This window comes from Protomyctophum bolini, assembly GCF_963924005.1.
Source record: "Protomyctophum bolini genome assembly, chromosome: 10".
In the NCBI taxonomy this organism is placed as follows: domain Eukaryota; kingdom Metazoa; phylum Chordata; class Actinopteri; order Myctophiformes; family Myctophidae; genus Protomyctophum; species Protomyctophum bolini.
The window spans coordinates 14,513,214-14,529,819 of NC_137871.1; the positions used below are offsets into that span (position 1 = coordinate 14,513,214).

Genomic DNA, 16,606 nt, shown 5'->3' on the forward strand with positions numbered 1-16,606 from the left:
ATTCATTATGTGTGTGTCAAATGTTTAAACACTGCAATAAACTGTGTTCTGTGTACTTTTGTATTAACTTTTTCCCAGGACGAAATACAATAATAAATAAACCTAAATGAAGTTCTAAATGAACACTGTGTGAAAAAACTATAGCCCACAGTTAAACACATAGGCCTATCTATATTCAACTTATCTTACAATGCTGTTGAATTTCTGTCTGTTAAACAGGCAATGAATTAATAATAATGGCTTTCACTGTAATGCATGAAAATAAATATATTTTCAAAAAGGAATTGCCTCCATTGCATTCACTGTAAAACACAACACATTCAAGAACTGATCATATGGAAACACAGGGATTCTTAGATTTCTCTCCTGGTTGGAGTGCTGTTATCAGGAGGTGTGTCCATCTGTTGAAGTAATAAAAGTAGTAAAATACTATGGATACAAATAAAGCTCATATGTTTCCAGGGTTGGCTGATACTGGATGACTGAGCGCAACCAACCACTCACCTGTGTCAAGTAGCACTTTTTCCTGGGAACGAGTTTACATGATATGACCTTCCTCAGTGTATCATGCAGTGATGTTGACAACTCATGAGTGTCATGAACCTGGGAGCAGATATGTCACACCCGTTTACTCTTTAGCACACATATCCCAAAACAATTTCATTAATCAGTCTGTTGGTTAACTACTGGTTAAGAGTAAAACTACATCATTTGGCATTTTGTTTTCACTGTTCAGTTTCAAAATATGCTCACATTCATAACAACATATCGGTAGATTATGACTCTATATTATTGTCAAAAATAGTCAAAATCTTTCACAAATAGTGAAAATAGCAGATCATCTACAAGCTCACAAGGATCGCATCGAAAGGTCGTACAGCTAAAATGCTTGTCATAATTGTGAAGACAATTTAAAAGGAATAACAGAATTCCACACTCAGGCCCTCATTTATCAATGGAGGGTAAAATCTGCCTCAAATTCGAGCGTCGGTTTGGCATTTATGAAGTGATCGCACTTCAGCTGATCCTTGCTTAATTTCAGCCCTAGTGTTGATAAATGTGACGGCTGAAATAAATCTAGCAATTAAGCCCTATGAAATCAAGCCTCGCCCTCGTTTTTGCAACATGAACAACACACACACGCACACACACTGACACACACACAGCTGCAGCAGTCTACTCTGCACTCTCCAACTTCTAACTTAACATTGTTTTTAATTGTGCGATTTTAATTGCTTGTACACTTGGAAATATCTTACCAATTTCATATGACATGCCTTTACAAAATATCATTTTTTTCACGTGTATAATATGTATTAGTTTTATACATTTAGAACTAAGTGAATACATAGGTTTAGATGCCTGTGACAGCCTGTCAGCTGGTCAGACAATGCTGCTCCGCTTGTCTACGACAGAAAAACAGGTGAGGACAAAGCCTACGACAGCTCCCGACCTGACGTGATATTTGGACGCAACAAAATTGCGGCGATTTCGGCGTGCGCCCATATTTTGGCGTACGCCGCGTTGATAAATGAGAGATTCACTCTAAATCTTTAAGCATAGAATATATGTATGCATTATGCTGCTGTGTTCCTACATACCCTCATACTGTCCAGACAGGCACTCCTGAAGTCCACATTACTGCTGCTGCTCACAATAGAGATGACAGAACTCACAATCACCTCACGAGCTGAGCACAGCTTCTCTTGGGCCTGACACATCATCGTAAAAACACAAATAAGTCTAAAGTGCATTATATACGGTACTATAACAAGGCAATATTTAACATGTAACATTTTTGGCTTTATTGTGCCTCTGATGTGGCTTACCTTGTGTCTCCGTCTCTGGACTTGAAATGTATTCTTTAGCTGTGTCTGCAGTGCTGTTGTTACTGCCTGTTTGTTGTGACTCAAAATGTCCTCCAGGTGTCGCTCTAACAACTCTTCTGTGGCTGCAGGAGGGTTACAAATGTTATCAATACATTCATTCCTGATGGGTACTACTGACTGGCAGGTGTGTTCTGCTGAGATCATTGCAACATTGAAAATCTGTTAGTTATGTTAATGATTTAATGGTACAAAAAGGCTGTGGTGCTATGTACTTCCAGGGTATTGAGGGCTCTACTTTTTCATCTCAAGTTCATAATCAATTGTCCTCCTCTGGCAAATCTTCTGTTGTTTTGAGGTTTGATAATTATGTGAAAACCAATGAACCACTATATACATAATGGCTTATAATTTGTTCTTGGAAACCCATACACAAACATAGCCTATAGAGCCTATATGGTTCCTTAAAACATCTCACAGTATGAATTATGAAATCATGGCCCACTGAGGACGACGTAGGGGGAGAGTGCACAGAGGCAATGGGTTCCAGCTGTATCCAGCTGTGACTCACCCATAACATCAGAGAGCTGAATGGTGAAAGGGTCACTGTGTTGCAGGAAGAGAATTAGCGTGAGACTCTGCTTTATAGCGGCAATGCTCCATTCTGTCTCCAACTCTTCTCTGTTTTCATGCTCCACACTGTATACAGTGCCACTGCTGTGCATAGGATCTACAGCACACATTACATATTACTTTTTCAAAGTAGAGAAGAAGATGAGAAACAGAAAGAGAAGAAAATAAGTGTCCAGTATGATGGCATCTGGTTTCGAGAGTAAGTAAACTTTGGAGGCATTTTGGTAAATACTGCATTTGTGCAATACTTTGTTATTGAAAGTCTTTGACATGTTGTAATTACCAGCAGTCTTTCTTTTGGAAAGGCATTGAGCTGTATAACAAACAAGCATTTTTATGTGACATTTGATTTCACTGAATGTCACTCATTGATTGTCTTCTGGACGACACCATAAAGCATTACACTTGTTTACAATAGGGTCCACCATTTTCAATTAATCTGAACATTTAGAGACATACAAATACATACACTTATATAACAAAAAACTGGAAATCATCAAAAAGGAGGTAAAAAGGGGGAGTTAACAAAAACTAAACTAAAAACACAATCTAGATGTGAGAAGAATAAACATATAACCAATAAACATAAAACAAGTAAGACTTTAGAAAATATACACTCGTATGTGCATGCATGTGAAGGTGGAGGGTTACCTGTGAAGGTGGAGCAGTGGAGGCCACTCAATCCCAGGTCCTGGCAATCAAGACTAGTGGGCAGGTCATTGAGGAAAGCTGAGGGACCCAGGAGTGGCAAGTTACTGGGGCTGTAAACCAACACCTGGTCACATATACAATCAAGGAAGATAATATATATCTACAGTATTTTTGCATATGTCAATATACACACTATTATGATATATGATACGTCCATCTCATATTGTAATACAAAAGGTAAAGGATATTTTTATGTGTGTAAGCCGAGTTGCCAGGTTGGGGTATGGCAGCACACAGGGGCTGATTATGGTGAGTGGCTGGAGGCTGAGCTCTCCAAAGAGGCCTCTGTCCATGGCTTCAGTGGGGATAGTGATTGGCAACTTGGCTCCAAGGTCAGGGTGCCCTCCCTGACAGCAGACTCTTTCTCCTATGCACGCTGGCAGCCTGCAAACAACCGGAAGGAAGGAATAAGTTCAAGGGGCATCTTGAGGGATCAACCACTTATTGTGCATACTGAAAACATTGTAGGTCTGCATTTGAAGCAAGACCTGTGCCACGTCATTCGCTCCTGTCTACCTCCACTGTGTTGTCTAATAACGCAGGGATGGCTAAACAACATCCTGTTTTGGTATTTCACATTCTTGAATAAATAAAAAGGAACAAAATGCGCACGCACACGCACACGCACACGCACACACACACGCACACACACACACACACACACACACACACACACACACACACACACACACACACACACACACTACTCACTGTGCACTGCAGGTGACATCCAAGATCATTGCTGACTGGTCATTCAACATAACTTTGCTCTGTATTTTCCCACTGCAAGCACACATGGAAAACAATAACATGGCAAAATATTTAAGGAAGGACGGGAAGACCCGGAGGCAGCCGGAGGAAAGCAGTGTGCCTGCCAAAGCATCTCTCTTGTCTGCTAATTTTTTCCTACTCAGTCTGTGTCTCATAGGAGGGCTTTGAGAACGATGGCTTCAACTTTTGCATTGCAACTTTTCAGGAAAAGAAAGCCTGCCATTTCTATTAGCTTGGATTCACCATCGATGATGTCACTGGTGGACGGGTTTCTGAACTGCCCACAGCCTTCCTATGAGACACAGACTGAGTAGGACAAAATGGTGGTATTTTATCATGAACATTAGTTAGGACCAATTATAGGAAGAGAAGTTGAAAAGTGGTGAAGTGGTCCTTTAAGAACCCTACCACAGCCACGTATCGAACCCGGGTCGCTGCGGCGGTGGGTTGAGTATTTTACATCTATGACACAAATTTTCCATTTAGTAAATGAGTCCTACAGTACATGTTTCTATATTTTGAACCTATATTATGTTTCGTTTCTTGTTGTAAAAACCAAATTGGGGACAAGAAAGGCATACCTAAATATTCGTTCACATTTCTCCTCATCCGTGTCCATTTTGAGGTGGATATTCACCTGTGAAAAGATGAGAAGAGGCAACTTTCAGATGACAATCTATTGGTTATAATATTTTGACTAATGATGGATGACCAACTAAAATGAGTCCTTCCTCACCCCTGCGTTTACCAGACTAAGCCCATGTAAAAAATCCTCTGCACACAAACGCCACCCTGGACTGAACGGCGTACCCACTCTGGACTAGGGATACAGAAAAGGAAAAAAAAGTAAATTACAGAATACTGACATAGGTTCATCACACCCTTCATCATTATATAAAAGATTTTCACTCAAATTACAGTAGTTCCAATTTAATTTAGAGACATGAAAACATTAATGATTTGATTTCAATAATTATTGAAGAGGGAATAAACAAGGGAACTTATATTATTAAATCATGCAAAAATACTTCTGCCAAGTGGTCACCTGAAGGGAGAGCAGGAAGTGGGGGGGACCATACATGTCAGTGAAGCCACGCAGTTCCTGAATGCCAGGCTCTGGGGCAGAGCACAGGACAGTAGAAGGAAACAGGCTTTGATACAAGTCTGTTTGGACCAACACAGGCAGAGGGCAGCGTGAGTGGAAGAAAATATGCACAGTATAGGCTGTGTGTGTGTGTGTGTGTGTGTGTGTGTGTGTGTGTGTGTGTGTGTGTGTGCTAGCATGCGTGTGTTTGTGTACCTGGTTGGACTTCATCCAATAGTATATCTGCGCACCATGGACCTGCAGCTGCAACTGTAAACACAGTCAGAGATGACACCACAGGCAGTATACACATTTTGAGCTTTGGAAAGGCAGGTTGTATCTTGATTTTGAGTGGTGCAACCACTCCTATAGATAGCTATGTGTGTGGCTGGGTCCCTGGGTCTGTCCCCGTGTCTGAGCACGAAAATAGCATTATAGCGTTTGTTCACCACCGAGTGTCACTGTTGTGCAGCCTAACACACAGACACACACAGGCCACATGGAGAAGGGCTTGTAGCCTTGTACAGTACAGTACAGTACAGTACAGTACAGTACAGTACAGTACAGTACAGTACAGTACAGTACCACTCACTTCAGACAGGTCTGATTTTCTTGAGATAAATGAAATTTGACTAATTATGGCCAAAACATAGCACAACATTTTTGTTGCCAGTTAGTCCTACCGATAATCTACAACTTTGAAGCAGTTTTGTTTTTGTTTCAAACCGTGGAACAAGCAGGTCCTGTGCTGTTTTAAGAATTAAGACACAGTTGGAATTATGTCAGACTATACACTCTGTGGTTGTCATTGTTACTGTAAGTGTGATATCATATACAGTAATTGTTTACCAGTACAGTGGTGATTTTCAGCTCTAGACCACAAGAGCACCAACAACCCTCCTGTTGCTGAGGCTGCTGAGGCTGCTGAGGAACCCTGACCAGCTGGCACCTCTCTCTGCTTCCTTAACAGCATCAGCCATTGTACAATCTATAACGGTTATATTATTATTATAAAAAAATAAAAAAAAGGAAATAAAGATGACTCCCTGTCTCCCTCTGATAATGGTGGGTTATTTTTCGTTACTTGCAACATTGGAATGCTACTATATTTGATTGCCTTAACTTAATTCCTTGTGAACTGACTTGAACTGATTTCCTTGAAAATGCCTGCGGCCTCCTAATTATAAATTGTTTCCTGCCTGCAACTAATTGAATTTAGGCACGGGCCGCACGGGCTATACTAAGCTTATACATGTTCAGTTCTCTTTCAGACATTTGGTTAGGCTAATAATAATTGCTAGCTATAGTGTATAACGGTACAAAGGAAGTCGTAAAACTTGCCTTATGTATTTCTCTCAGCATATCTTCAGTGTCGTTCTCTTGATGAGTTGCTGTTGAATTGAACAGCTGGTTAGGTTCCTGCTTCGCGCCAGATTATTTTTCCCCTACTTCCCCCAAAAGCCAAATGTATGTTCCGTAGTACGACGGTGTCGCTTGCTGTTCCTTCCAGAGTGCAGCCAATCAATCATTTTATGAAATTGTTTTTATAATTTATGGAATCATACATACATTCACTCGCCACAGTGACCACACCAAATTGGATTATTTTCCTTTTTTGGAATTTGATGGTTATCTAATTCCAACATATAATCAACGTATAGCGTGGGTTTAATTAGGCCATAGGCCTACCCCACGTAATAAAAAAACTCATCACATTGGACCTGGGTGCCCTCTTCTGGTTGATTGAAAATGTGCAACCACCCACCAGAAAATGTATTGTTTAGCTGGAAAAAGTCAAAATTCTTGAAAATACGGTAGACCTAGTAAGATGTGACTTTAATAACAATTTAAAATACAGGCTTTCAATATGTGTTCGTGTTCTCATCAGTGCGTTGTGTCACGCCTCCATCTCCATATATGGTCACACCTTGTGACACGTCACGCCACCATATATGGCCACCTCCATATATGAAGATCACGACACTGACCTCATCAAACCCTGGATAGACATATATGGAGAAGACTGGATCACCAGACATCTAGAATAGATCTCCATGAAGCCAGCCAGCAACTCTACATCTGACCTCAAACCTTAGATCTCCATAATGAAGCTGATCCGTTCTGACATTCCATTATGTTGATCTAATCAAACCCTGTACACTCGAACACGCTCCATATATGGCCAGTACAGAATTCATTCCATATGTTGATCTGAACCCCCATGCCAAAGCGACAGCGCTCGCCTAGCAGTCTGCCGTCACCCAGGCGGATGCGTGTACGCCCTCAGGCCAGGGCATCTTATTAGTAGATAGTTTAAACCTGCTACAGCTAACTGTCTGACATAATACCTCACTAATCTAAAGTGTCCAAATTGAGTGTCAAAATCGTGCAGAATAACAATGATGATTAAGGGACCCAGCTCAAAGTTTTTAGATCTGTATCACATAGAAGACACACAATAGATAGACATTGGAAATTCGTTTGTCATGGCAGTACAGCTTGCTCTGTGTTGTCGGTCCAGTTCAGCCTGATTGTTGTACAGTATTCTTGCTTGTAGTTGTTGATGTTCAGTGGTGCAATGTCTTGAGTGAACCACAAAGTTTGACATTTTTCAAAGGATAGGTTAAAATATGACTTTATTTATTAATGTTACGCTAGCAGTTATTCATTTGTTGTAAAAAAAAAAAAACATTCAACATTTTTCAAAAAAAGAATTAAAAAAATAGTTTATTGCAGAAGGCTGCCACATTAGTCATCATGCTCTCCAACTTCTTAAATTAAATCATTTCCCTTCTTTCTCAGACCACTCCTTGTATCCACCAGCGTAGTTACGAGCGCTGAAACAAAAGACAAAGGCACCGAATGTAGGAATCAAAACAAGAGCATCATGATAGTAAGTTTTAAAAAAATGCAATAGGCAATTGTACTTCTGTGAGGAAATAGACCCTTAAATTGTCTTTCTTTTTCCATTTTGTCATAAAGATGAATGTACATTGCCTTATGTATTACATGTATGTACATTATGGCATTGCATAGAACTGTTTACTGTTACTGTTCCTTCTATACATTAACGACATGAAAGCAGCCTGTAACTGCAAATTGTTCTTGTTCACTTATGACTCAGCACTCTTGATCTTGAGCGAGGACCAAATGCAGGTTGAGGAAGCTCTGACTTGTAAAATTCGTACTTGGCTTTCCGAATACATCTTGGTAAAACGGAATCGTTTTTTCAGTCCAAACATTCCCTCAGTAATGTAATGCAAATTACAGTATGTCAAGGTCAGAGTTGACGATATCAAGAACAGAAGAGTTTACCTAAATGCCACTTTGACTACGCTTGTACTGTACCTCTTGGTTCTCCAACATCCTAATGTCCCTAAAGGCTATAAGCTTCAGACCTCCCAAATCAAACTGATTCGACTACTTCTTGGCCTGGGGCCCATGACCCCTAGCCTGGCTTGGCCAGCCTTATAGCGGGGATTCACTGAAGATTCTTCCCAGAGGAAACATCAGTGAACCCTCGCTATGAGTCTGGCCGCGCCAGGCTACATGACCCCACCTATTTCCAACACATGCTAGTCTGGGATGGCTCAGGGTAGAAAACAGGGTTAAGCAATACAAGATAGTGGGGCTTTGCTCTCAATGCCCACATACCTGACGAACTACTTAAAAAAGTGAGTCACTTCCACAATAGTAGAGGAAGCAACAACAACAATCTGATGCCACCCACCTAGAGATGGATCCACAGAGCGGCAATAATAACTGCAGTGTCAAGCTGCACAGTTTGGCACTGCAACGGTGCAGCGTTCTGTGGATTTGTCTATAGAACAAACTTGGGAAAATTGTCTTTCAAATACTCTGATGCCCTGACACCATGTGACATGTTGTGAATCGATTGGTTATTTTCACTACCTTTGTGTGTGCCACGGTTTTAAGTACCGTATGCGACTAGTATTTTAAAAAATCGATTTGTATTTAAAAAAATGTACTAGTCAGTTATCGATATTAGAACTGCTTAGAAAATAATCAATTGTTGTAACCCTATGTGACTGTGAACCACAGGAACGAATGCAAAGGAAGTAACCTGACCAACTCACAAACCTTAGAGGTTCTTCTTGACATTCATTCTGCAGTTACTGTATATCATGAATTGTAAATACTATTTGGTGACGAAAACCATGCCCACAATGTATACTGTCTGGTACATGTCAGCGAGGCTCTGAGAGCAGCAGCAGACATTGTATTGCTTCAACTGACTACTGTGACCATCAGTAGTAATGATTACATATCCACAACAAGTCATCCTTTAGGCTGTGTCTGTCCACCAAAGCGTTTATTCCCAGCTGAATATGCCAGGCACACCACTTAAACACACTTCCAAACGCCTGAGTTGAAAATATTACTGCTCTCAGCAAGCAGATAAAAAAACAGACGCTCAGCATTGCAGTCAGCACCTCATAACGCTGCTGGAGTTTCCAAAATCACACCCATTGTAAACAATTAAAAACATACGCTTTGCACAGTAAAAACAACATCTTGGTGTACATGGTGCGTTAAGGCTATGTGTGAAACTTCTACTATTATTATGTAAAGTAATCAATTCATATACTGTATTTACTTCTGGAATCCCTGTGCACGTGCCTTGTCTGTGGCCATCCCCCCTCGTTTGCCCATCTGGCAATGGAAGATTAGTTCTGGTGCATCCAGCTGTGGCTTGGTCACCCCATATTTTGTCTTGAATTCTGCAGGGTCCAGTGCAAGAGCACTTTCCACTGTATCAACTAGGGAAGATAGGAAACACAATTAACATTAGAGTAAAGTATTCATGATTTGACCTACACTACTTTTAAGGGCTTTCATTCATGTAATACATTGCAGATGTGAATGTTTATAGTGTTCTAGAAGGAACAATGCTGGACAGCTTTAGTTTAAAGCGAGAATCCGTAGGATTGCATTCGCATCACTCAGGATTCAAAGCCGGTTCTCTAGTGAGGGAGGTCAGACATCTACCACAAAAATCCATGGCGGAATTCCTGCTTGTCCAGAGTTATTGGGCTCTGTACTTGTCAACCAGTACCGTATGCGTCCTACCCTGAGCCTGAGTCTACATTCCACAGTGGAAGAATAAGGAGACCATCTCCAACCACTGCAGATGTGGTAGTTATGTTCTATTCACATACTCTCAAGGGTTGACACTTGGGGACAGCCCGGGACACTAAGGTCTCAAAGTCACTTTTCATCAGGTCATGCTGCATACGGGTGTGCACTGTGCATACGACCGTACACATTTTGTGAGTGTCCTTGTTTAGTTTACTTTAGTGTACTAGTGAGGTCCCCGTCATGCATGCTTGTTTACATATTACTGTTTAGAGGGATGCTGAACTTTGGTAGAACCCAGGGCTGTATACAGTGCGTGAGGACGTTTGATAGTGTTTATGGACAGATCTTTCTCACATTGTGTGAATAGCAACAAAAGAAGGTTGCTTCTCTCAGGATGACGCAAATGAACATACTGCAGTTCCAATAAAGAGCATGACACTGATGCTGCACAGTTTATAGCTATTGCTAATTTTCAACTCTTGTTCCTAGTTGAGCTTTACAAATATGTATGCTTTCATTGCCATAAAGCCACAATACACTAGAACAGGGCAGGGGTAAGCAACCTTAGGCACACAGGTGCTGCAAACATTGGCGCAGCTGAGGGTGATCACTGGCATACTGGCATAAGTGTGAGAGTTTTTTTCTTTTAAAATTAAATATTCAAAAGAAGGTTTAGTCAGTTACATTAAGTCCTATTACATCAATATACAAATTACATTCTGCACATAATTCTACATTCATTCAAACTACAAACTCTGATCTGGGAGATCATCGTTGGGTTATGGCTCTCTGAGTCTAATGATCCTGATGTGAAAGAAAATATTTCTAAAGAAGAAGAATAAAACAAAGGTCATTATGTACAGTATATCCTATGGACAATCAAATTCAGTTGGACATTATAATTTTGACTATCAAGAAAATTAAAACATGGCACTTCATGTCAAAAAGTTGCCGAACCTTGCACTAGAGATACACTACTGATGTAAAGTACACTACAGATTATACAATATAGTTAATATGTAATATACCATACATGAATTATGTATGGTATATTATATTACATACATCTGAATCATCCAAATAAAGATATATATAATACAAAAAAAAACAAAGAAAATAATATGTTTTCCACCCTTTCTCTGTATGTGTACGAGACCTGTGACTTTTCAACAACAAAAGAGAGAAACTAGAAGATATCAGAAAATGTGAAAATTCTCACAGCAATTTATTTGAGTGTAGATAATCCCCACTAATTCTTAGCTAAACTCACCGGGGATGTGGATAGAACCTGCGATGCATCCTTTATCCACTTCTTCTTTAGATCGAACATCAACCAACAGAAGACTCTGGCTCTTGTTCAGGAGTGCCTTAAGATCTGCATAGGAAATATCTGCTAGAAAAAGGAAAAAAACAATAAGACTAAATTAAAAGAAAAGACAAAACGTAAACTATCCTTTTATGAACTGAAATCCCAATAAACATTGCACACAATAAACCTCCTGGAAAAAACATCAAACCTCCAACCCTCACACTGTGGGCACTGGGTGGGCAGTTAGGCACCCTTCATCAATGTCCATTGATGTCCAATGTCCAATGTGAGCCCCACCAACAAAAGCACCCACATTCGTATAATCACACACATAGGCTACTGTATACACCAAATCTTACACCCTTCCACTGATATTCTTACTCCCTGCTCTCATACCCATTTTGTTTTGTCTCTTTGATTTACTAGTACAAATGTACAATTCTTATTTTTTCATTAATAAAAGGTTAATTAAAAATCAGGCTGAGCCGCTGAGTGTCAGACTATGTTCTTTGTGCATGTGGGCTGACTGAGGGAGAGCGTATTGCTGGTATATATAGTCAGAGATGAGGATATTCATCATCTGAAGAAAAGAAAGGCTTTTGGATTTTTTGTAGGATTGGAAAAGCTTGAGAATGACATTTGAAGGAGATTCAGCTGTGGTTTTACTGTAGGCACCCGGCTAGGCTGTGATTATCTCGGTCATAAGGTTTCATTGTAAACAAACATACCGGTATTTAGAAAAACATGTTTTATTTATTTTGATAAAGGGATAGTCATGTGAAATTTGCAAACCTGTATAATATTGTAACGATGTATTATGCAAGAATAGCCATGGTTCACATGACGCTCGTACTTCATAATCATGACAGACTCATGTTTCAGGGCTAGGGCACGACTCACGAGGTGCCTACCTTGAGTCAAATGTGCTGAACACGAAAAAAGAAAAAGCTCACATGGCAACCATCTCTCATGGGGCACATGGCAACCATCTCTCATGGGGCACATAACATTCCATTCCAGAAGATTGCTTTGCCATGTGAGTACTCACATTCCCTTTTAGGTCAAACATTGCAAGTGTGTGCAATTCCCATAATTACCTTTGATATAGTGTGGCATGCAGACAGTCCAATTATGATTGGCCAGGTTTTAATTTCCTACATAATACACCACTTGCATGGTAGTGTAATGCTGTACAAAGACTAAATAAACCATTTTAAACCGACCCTGCTACTTAACTTAGCACGTATATACATGTATATGTAAACAAAAGAAAAATCAAGTTTTCAAGACACAATTGGCAGGTGACATTTGAAATGCTCTCCTGATGTGTCATCCTGCCTCTGAGTCTATAGCTACCGTATATGTTCTTCACGGGGGATGAAAGATAAAGGTAGTGACAAATTTGACAATCCCACCCCCCCACCTCCCAACTAACCCGATCTAGTCCAAGATGTCAGGCACAGCAGTCAAGAGAGTCAGAGACTATTATTTTTTTGCGAAGTCATTCATTGCTGTATTACAACAGTACTAAACCTTGCTAGACCAACTGAAGACCATTTCGAGGAGGAACACATTCAGATAAACTATCATGTTATTTGTATAATTTGTGGACATTACAGAGATAGTGTAGTTTACAACATGGTTGAACTGGAATACACAATAATTGTCCATGCGGAGTTAGCCTAGGCACACGGTAATGAGAATGCTACTAAAACCTAAATCCTTTAGCGACTGTTGAACAAATATCGTCTTGTTAACATTTTACACAGGTATACCAACAAACAAACAACAATATACCGTTGAGATGGTTCGGTTGGGTATCTCAGACATAAAACTTTCGCAATAGCCTAGACGAACGTGGACGTGGTACAATACAACGAAACCGATCCATATACTATATACACTATACAATATGAAAACCTCACCTGCGTTTGCCATTGTGACTATTGTGTAGTATGAAGGTAATCATTGACACTTGAGAGATAAAACAACCCTTCATTGTTTGCTCGCCAGCTACTTCCTATTTCCAGTTTTCCACCTAGGGCTTCAAAATAAAAGTTAATCTATTATTATTATTGTTATTATTGAAAACTACATTCAAAACAAAATGCACTTATTTTTTTAACTTTTAGTTTATTACAAAAGTTTGGGCAGATTAATATTTACATCCATCTGTCATAGCATTAGTAACCTTATCATAATCATAAATCTACAGATGTTAATTTGCCAGCAAATAAACCTGTAGTTTAATTTAGTTAAAAATAGTTCATATAGCACATTATTTTTAGCATTAACAAAAATCAAATGTTCTTATGTCAACTATACAATAATTGTATATTTTTCGATGTACAAAAATAATGTAAACAACTTTCGCATTGTGCCGCTGGACACAACACAATCCTAATACAATATTGTTACACAACCGGTAGTTAGTGACCCGTCAATAGATGTTAATATGGCCTATATCGGGTCTGATGTCTTGTACAGTAGGCATGATTTGAATCCCAATGTCAGCACTTCTACACCACAGTTTCTTTTTTACAGCCATTTAGCTTTGTCTCACATTAGCCTGCAGTCGTTTCCCGCATCCTCTCTGGGCTTGACAGTGCAATTAATAAGTGGCTTCTCCATTACAGCTCACAGAGGTCCTTCTGTGCTGTAAGAAGGGTTCCCCAGTCCATTAGGAGTGTCTGATGTTGTTTTTCTACACGCCTTACGCTTCCAGAGGATGACAGCGGCTAGGGAGAGGAGTATGATGAAGGCCACCCCTCCTCCTATGACCCAAGCCATCACTCCATGGCTGGATGATTCTGCAAGCTCATACTGCATGCAAGAGGACTCTGAAGGAACACTGTGTCCTGCCTTGTTCACTGCCTCTACGCACACATTGTCCCCAACGTCCAGGGGCTCTACCAGGCCCCTCCGCAATGCCTCCCCGAATTCCAGGGCTGCCCTCCCCTCAACCACCACTCTGTACTTGGATACCACCGAGGACGGGGCACACCACTGGACCTCTACCTTGCCTCTGACGGGGACTAGCCCCTTGAGCAGTGGAGCGTGAGGCCGCTGGTCAGCTCGGCTGACGCCAGGACAGAGGCACCCAGTTTGCTCTGAGAGCTGCGCACAAGGCTGCTGATCTTCCATGCAAGGGTTGTATTTGCAGGGCTTGGGGGGTTCTTGGTGGAGGATGAATGTAGATTTTGTAATGGAAGGCACACTTGGAGGGGAGCTGTGGTCATCGTCGTCATAGTCTTTGTAGTCATCGTCTGGGCCCTCATTAATGATCAAAATCCGTGGACGGGTGACAGAGGGGGAAGTGGGTAAGGCATGGGCACAGAGAAGGGATGGGAGGTGGGATGAAGAAGGATGGAGGAAGGAGGTAGGGGTCAGCAGCAGTATAAGCACAGCCAGATTCCAGTGAAGTGACATGATCTCTGTGAAAAGAAATGACAAAAGTTGATTCTTAGATATTTGTAAGAAGATAGATAGTGCATCACTATCAAGATATAATGACCAAAATGGGTAAACTGTGGCTGCAATATTTTATTTATAATGCACTTTTCATCTGTACCGTATGTCTGTCTGTCTGTCTGTCTGTCTGTCTGTCTGTCTGTATATGTATGCCTTTCCTTCTCATATCTCGAGAAGAGAACCGTTCGTTTAAATGATGAACGATTGTGAAGTTGATTGTTGGTTCTCTCCAGAACATGCATTCCTCCATTCCAAATGATGGCCAATCCCCGAACAGCCACTACACCCGTTAAAGCAAATGTCAAAGTGAAGCAAATAACAGAATGATACTCATTGTTTGTTACTTCAGTGTTTGCGTTGCGTCACGTGTCATATGTGAATGCCTAAAGAACCCAACTTCTTTGTGTTATGATGAAATCAGTGAAGCATAAAGATAAGAATAAACAAAAGCAGCACACAATAAAATCCCCAGTGCTGAGACCATATCAATGTACATAAATATGACACTTGGGACCATTTGGTTGGTGTGGCAACAGTAGTGATTCTGACTATAACACAGACATTGTGTACTACACAATGTGTAGGCTTTAGAAAATAAATAAAGAAAATCTTAGATTATCTATACATATCTGTAAAATTTGCAGTGACAATTATGTTAATGCAGCTAATGTTTTTGTCACTATACGTAGCTGAAGTACAAAGTCAGGGAAATTATTATTGTGAGAATTGTTGATCATTGTTGGCAAACCAGACAGATTTGATGAGAATATATATAAACTGTCTGGTTCTATTCCCTAAACTGATCATAAAAATTATCGATGCCAAAGGCTTTCTCTCCATTTAGTGAGTTACAGATTTGTTGCCACAGTTTTTTGGTTGTGATCAAAGATCACAGAGTCACAGACCATCTGAGGAGTAACCATGGATCTAACCATAGCATACATTGATTTTATGAAGTAAAGCAAACAAATCAGCAAAATGTCTTACTGTACCTGATGAATGGGTATGGTTTCTGTGTTTCCTTCTGTGCACTGCTCGCACTCTGTCTCTGTCCTCATGCACTGTTGCTTGCTCGCTCTCCTCGTCTCACTGTTTTTGTTCCCATCAAAACTTTCCCCTCCTCCTCAACACCCCTTCATTTCTCCCCTCTGTGCCTCTCTCTCTCTCTCTCTCTCTCTCTCTCTCTCTCTCTCTCTCTCTCTCCAGTCTCCACCTCTCTCTCCAGTCTCGAGTTCTCTTTTGTCTCTGTCACAGTCCCTACACCCACCCTCCCATTGCTCATTGCTTCTTTAGTGTGTGTGTGTGTGTGTGTGTGTGTGTGTGTGTGTGAGAGAGAGAGAGAGAGAGAAAGAGAGAGAGAGAGAGAGAGAGAGAGAGAGAGTATAGGGACTTTTTGTGCGCTGGCTGGCAAGTTAACTTCTTTATAAACAAGACAGGCTTGTGCCTACAGGCTTGTATGTTTCTCATAAGTTGTTGATGGTGTCTGGTTTTGATTTTAAGACCTGTTTTAAAATTCTCCACTGCATTCAGTGGGTGTTTGTGGTGTGTACATGGTTTATAAAGAATAAGAGGCTCATGTAACTGCATTTTATTCACTTGACTCACGCGCATATGTAAGCTCTCTAAGCTTGTGTGTTTGTGTCCTAGGAATGCATGCGGCATGTTTATTATCGTCTTCCATCCACTTTGAACCCCACCGTG

The 16,606-nt window shown here is 40.6% G+C and overlaps 2 protein-coding genes across 3 annotated transcripts; both read right to left on the minus strand.

Annotated features, from left to right (window-relative positions):
- Window positions 1–286: 286 nt before the first annotated feature.
- top6bl (TOP6B like initiator of meiotic double strand breaks) lies at window positions 287–6,005 on the minus strand (the record flags this gene model as incomplete). Its single annotated transcript, XM_080773353.1, has 13 exons — window positions 287–401; window positions 505–603; window positions 1,602–1,712; window positions 1,830–1,951; window positions 2,398–2,556; window positions 3,111–3,188; window positions 3,343–3,554; window positions 3,882–3,953; window positions 4,523–4,578; window positions 4,752–4,761; window positions 4,987–5,105; window positions 5,242–5,295; window positions 5,922–6,005. The coding sequence occupies 13 exons, from the start codon at window positions 6,003–6,005 to the stop codon at window positions 354–356; spliced, it is 1,224 nt and encodes a 407-aa protein (XP_080629479.1). The 3' UTR covers window positions 287–353.
- Window positions 6,006–7,644: 1,639 nt separating this feature from the next.
- On the minus strand, window positions 7,645–16,042 carry tstd1 (thiosulfate sulfurtransferase like domain containing 1). 2 transcript variants are annotated; one of them, XM_080773267.1, is made up of 5 exons: window positions 15,898–16,042; window positions 13,360–14,868; window positions 11,396–11,515; window positions 9,644–9,806; window positions 7,645–7,862 (listed from the first exon to the last, which is right to left on the minus strand). In XM_080773267.1, the coding sequence occupies exons 2-5, from the start codon at window positions 13,370–13,372 to the stop codon at window positions 7,808–7,810; spliced, it is 351 nt and encodes a 116-aa protein (XP_080629393.1). In that variant the 5' UTR covers window positions 13,373–14,868; window positions 15,898–16,042; the 3' UTR covers window positions 7,645–7,807. The 2 variants fall into 2 exon arrangements, with proteins under 2 accessions (XP_080629393.1, XP_080629392.1); XM_080773266.1 differs by having other exon boundaries at window positions 11,396–11,518.
- Between the last annotated feature and the right edge of the window lie 564 nt (window positions 16,043–16,606).

What these genes read in the sequence shown, in the direction of transcription:
- tstd1 (XM_080773266.1), bottom strand. An exon ending in AGGTTCTATCCACATCCCCG is followed by an intron (nt 9,807 to 11,395) that starts GTGAGTTTAGCT and finishes TATCTTCCCTAG; the next exon opens with TTGATACAGTGGAAAGTGCT. An exon ending in CGTGCACAGGGATTCCAGAA is followed by an intron (nt 7,863 to 9,643) that starts GTAAATACAGTA and finishes CTTTTGTTTCAG; the next exon opens with CGCTCGTAACTACGCTGGTG.